This window comes from Papaver somniferum, chromosome 1 (assembly GCF_003573695.1).
Source record: "Papaver somniferum cultivar HN1 chromosome 1, ASM357369v1, whole genome shotgun sequence".
NCBI lineage: Eukaryota > Viridiplantae > Streptophyta > Magnoliopsida > Ranunculales > Papaveraceae > Papaver > Papaver somniferum.
Window position 1 is genome coordinate 245704123 of NC_039358.1, and position 4871 is coordinate 245708993.

Genomic DNA, 4871 nt, shown 5'->3' on the forward strand with positions numbered 1-4871 from the left:
TTCTCTTTACTGACTAAATCCGCGGTTAATCCACAACCGACTCGTACCATCCGCGGATGATTGGGTCGGACACAATTTGACTTCCCAAATCCGCAACTTAGACGATTTGGACGCAGGTGACCCCTAATCCGCAACCGTTTGTCCGTTGCACACCCCTAGTCCTGCCTGGCCGTGAGCTCTTTGGGTAGCTGAATTTATATGAGGCACGTCTGCTAAACCTGGATTAGTAAATGGTCCAGGATGCTGCACCAGGCTCAAGTTATACCTATAGTCCATTATAATCAGGGGCACGATATATACCAAAAATGGCTGGCCATAAATTGAGCAGTCCCAATTTTATGCGAGGTTATTATTTGGTGATTCCTTATTTGCATATAACTACTTTTATGTTCTTCATCCATATATAGTTCTAGGGTTATCTCATCAAGTTAAGTGTTTTCTTGGAGGCTAATACCCGATCAAAGGTATCAAGATTCTCTAGTTTTGTATCATCATAAAACTCACGGTGATACAAGACGAAGTTGAAGTGATGGAAACTAGTTCTTCTATTATGGATACTTCTAACGCTAATAAAATTCTTAAAACGATTCAGTCGGTATTGGACGAAGAAGGGGAGGAAGATGTAGCTTATAATTCTGATGAAGTTGTTGACTTAGAAGACTTCCATTATGAATTTGAACAACCGGATTTTATAGACGAATAGGCTGCAGCTTTACAAGACAATTTCGATGTTGAAGACCTCCCGGCTGGTGCGGAAGTCTCTGTTCCTTGGTTGCTGGAGGAAAAACCCAGTACTGATCAAACAAGGCCTCCGGTTCCGTGTAGCAGTTCAACTGTGCCCAAGCAGTTTGAGGATGATGATTCTGATGAAGCTATAGTGAAATACAAATCTTTTAAGAGTTTCGATACAGTTGAATATTTCTATGACCACCATTATAAGAAAAACTCAGTCACCAAGTCAAAGCAAGCATCACAGAAGTGGTCAAAGGCAATTCAGCAGGACTGGAGACTTCTGGAGAAGGATTTTCCAGACATTATATTTGTCAGAGCTTATGAAGAAAGAATGTATCTTTTAAGGGTTGTCATTGTTGGTGAAGCTGAGACTCCTTATCACGACGGCCTCTTCTTCTTCAATATTCGCTATCCGGCAGAGTATCCTGATACACCACCACTAGTCAACTACCATGCACATAATCTGTGTTTAAATCCAAACTCGTACGAATGTGGATATGTTTGCCTTAGTCTTATCAACACATGGAAGGGGAATACCGTTGAGCGTTGGACACCAGGGCAATCCACTATGCTGCAAGTTCTTTAATCTATCCAGGCACTGGTGCTGAATGAAATTCCCTACTTCAATGAGCCGGGATATGAACAAGAGGCTGGCACGGAACGAGGTGAGAAGATTTCCCAGCAATATAATGAGACCACATTTACTCTTTCATGCAAAACAATGCAGTACACGCTTAAGAATACCCCAAGTATTTTGAGGATCAGGATGTAAACAGTTTCATCCTGCCCATTTTCAAATATTCTTTTTTATTTTTAACTTACACAGGATGCATCCAGTTTCATATTAGCTATTTTCTAAGTTTAATCCAGGATGAAACCAGTTTCATTCTTGCTATTTTTTTTTGTCCATTTCACCCAGAATATTTTTTACTCATCCATTTGAACCATGTTTTAAAAATATTTGGACATTTGACCCAATTTCCGTTATATTTATGGGTTCTAGTTAATAAACTCATCCCGCGTGATATAAATCTGTTATATGTCAATATATGAACGGATGCACTCGGATGAGAATATGGCATTACCTCATTCAAATCCTAAAATACAGTATAACACCCAATATTATTTTTACAATTTTGTCCATTCGAATAATATCAAATTTTACGTGTTTTTTTCATCCAGAAATTGTTGATTTTAGTCTTTTTAATCAATTTTTTGATAAATATAAATTACTTTTTCATGCAGGATTTAGGTGGAACATGCAATGTGAAATTGACATTGGCAAATATTAAACTTGTTAACGGATCTCAACAAAGATTTTACTGCCGCAAGATAATATGGAGGCTCGTCGTGGGTATCAATCAGGTTATGATATCATATGAATCTTTTTATAAAATATTTTTATGATTATTGACCAGAGAAAGATACTTGTCCTAAGCTATAAATAATATGCCAGTCCTCGGTTTGGATGAAAGTTATTTTTTATTATTTTTTTGAGGTTAGGCCCTATGTCCCCCTCCAGTTTGTTTTATATTTTCTTTTGTCATGGAATGTAATGCTTAACTTCGCAGCCATAAAATCATTGTCAGTTATGCAAGTATAAGTCGTTTTGTGTAAATCTGTCTGTTGATTCTGCTGCTACGGCTATTGCAAGTGCAAGTGCTCGATTAAACTTCCATGGTGTAGAACAATCACCGACAATGATCATGACAGCATTGATAACAAATTAAAACTACAGCAGAGAACTTAGCTAAAAAAGTTTTAAAAAAATATATGAAAATCCAAGAGAACGATACATAATACATGGTCCTTAGAAATGAACCACCACTCTCCATTTAGGATGTCTTAACGTGCATAACCAGTTGCATCGACCTTAATTATACTGATTACAATCAGCCGAAAAGCGCGGGAAAAAAAAAAAGAAAAGAAAACAACAACAGTTGTAATGGAGATTTATATAGATGGGTAATCCCCTTAAAAGAAATATTTGTAGAATTCCAGTATAGCAACAAAGACTTGGATCACTTGATCTTCCTTATAAGATTATCTTGCAAATATTCCTTATTTTGAAAAATGAAAGAGTTTCCTTGTTTCCACACACCCCAGACAAAAGCAAAAGGCAGAATTTAGCGATCCAATTTTCACATTTTTATTTATGGGCTCGAGAGCATCACCATATATAATCCTTGGTTTCAACATCAAAACAGAGACCAACAAAATCACGATGCTGATACCTAAACTTGGGGTTTCCGTCTGCATTGTCTCGTAGTAGGCCAAAAAAAAAATCCCTGGTTATCTCGTATACATGCAACTCCTTGAAGCTTTTAGCAGAAAGCAAATAAAATTGAGGTAGTACATGGTGCATGCCTCGTAACTTGAAGTTGGAGAACATAAAATAGAGTCCTAGGAAGATGAAAAAACCTACCTAGTCGGCTAGTCCTAAACATAAACTCATAAGGCATCCATGCAACCAGAATTGTGTAGATATGGGACGGTTTGAATTAAAGTATTCCAAAATTTTCACCTGACCAACTCTGGCTTATACCAAAATGATTACAAAAGTTAGAATATTATCAAATATGCTTTACAAAATGAATCTTTGAACTTGTAAATTTATGTAGTTGCTTGGATTCTCATCAGCAACAGCAGACTAAGTTCAAAAAGAATTTCCAGTGGGTGACATGAATCACATGATCTTCGGTGTTGTATAGTTTTGATAAACAAACTCCATGATAATAATTACATAAACAATTTAACACAATATCAAACTCCATGTATAATAATGCTTACATAAAATTTAAAAAAATAAAAATAAATAAACAACATTAACAACGAGCTAGTAATAGCTGAGTACAACAGCATGGCCGTGCAGCCACAATATGTTGTAAAATGCGCCCTACATGCTCACCTAGGCGAACAGGTCGTGCAAGGGGCGCCTAGATAATAAAACACTCTATGCGCAAAAATGTTGGCCATATTTTTTTTTCTTTTCTGGGCGCCTCGCCTAGGCCCACAAAGCGGTTCGGCCGTTCGGGTTCGCCGGGGAACGGCAGAACGGAATATTGTTCCGTGCCGTGGACACCAAGAATGGTTTTCTTACTTGCATAATCTCCGATCAAACATAGGACTCTATATGTTGTCTTTGCATAAGATAGGACTCTATATGTTATCTATAAATCCATAGTTATTTATAGGGCTTTTGCATCCAGTATTATTAAGTTTTTGGTGGCTAATCTCCGATCAAAGTATTTAGGTGGTGGTTGATCTTCGATAGATTTTCTGGTTTCGGCGTCGGATCGTATCATATAAAACTACTTCCGTCTCCTATGGCAACTTCATCCGCTAATAGAAAGCTTGAAACGATTGTTGACAACAAGTTGAACACAGATAACGAGGGAGAGGTATCTAACATGTCCACAGAACCACATGAACTGGTAATTAATGCTGCAGATGATGAAGTGATGATGAAGTACAGATCTTTTAAAAGTTTCGACACAGTTGAAGATTTCTCTGACCACCATTATCAATATCATTCCGTTACCAAGTCAAAGCAGACATCACAGAAGTGGGCAAAGGCAATTCAGCAAGATTGGAGACTTCTTGAGAAGGATTTGCCAGACACTATATTTGTTAGAGCTTATGAAGAAAGAATGGATCTTTTGAGGGCTGTGATTGTAGGTGCATCTGGAACTCCTTACCACGACGGCCTCTTCTTCTTCGATATTCATTATCCATCTTACTATCCTGATGAGCCACCGGTCTTCAACTACCATGCACATAATCTGCGGATAAATCCAAACTTGTATGAGTATGGGAAAGTTTGCCTTAGTCTTCTCAACACATGGGGTGGGAGCAGAGAGGAGTCTTGGATCCCAGGGAAATCCACTATGCTGCAAGTTCTTCTCTCTATCCAAGCTCTGGTGCTGAATGAAAAACCCTTCTTCAATGAGCCTGGAGAAGAATATCATGATGGCTCTGTATACGGTGAAAATATGTCCCGTGATTACAATGCGAGCACATTTATTCTATCATGCAGGACAATGCTGTACACACTTAAGAATCCTCCAATGTATTTTGAGGATTATGTACTAGGGCATTTCCGCCTTCGAGCATACACTATTTTGGCGGCTTGTAAGGCT

General features: G+C 38.0%; 1 protein-coding gene across 1 annotated transcript; it reads left to right on the top strand.

Moving 5' to 3' along the window:
* The first annotated feature begins 529 nt into the window (after positions 1-529).
* Positions 530-1318, top strand: LOC113275788 (probable ubiquitin-conjugating enzyme E2 25). Its single transcript, XM_026525357.1, has 2 exons — positions 530-622; positions 704-1318. Exons 1-2 carry the CDS (start codon positions 530-532, stop codon positions 1316-1318), a joined length of 708 nt encoding a protein of 235 aa, XP_026381142.1.
* Positions 1319-4871: the final 3553 nt, after the last annotated feature.

Bases quoted from the DNA above. Each gene is read 5' to 3' on its own strand.
- LOC113275788 (XM_026525357.1), top strand. From the start codon at position 530: ATGGAAACTAGTTCTTCTATTATGGATACTTCTAACGCTAATAAAATT. The intron at 623-703 runs GTAGCTTATAAT...ATAGACGAATAG, and splicing joins ACGAAGAAGGGGAGGAAGAT to GCTGCAGCTTTACAAGACAA.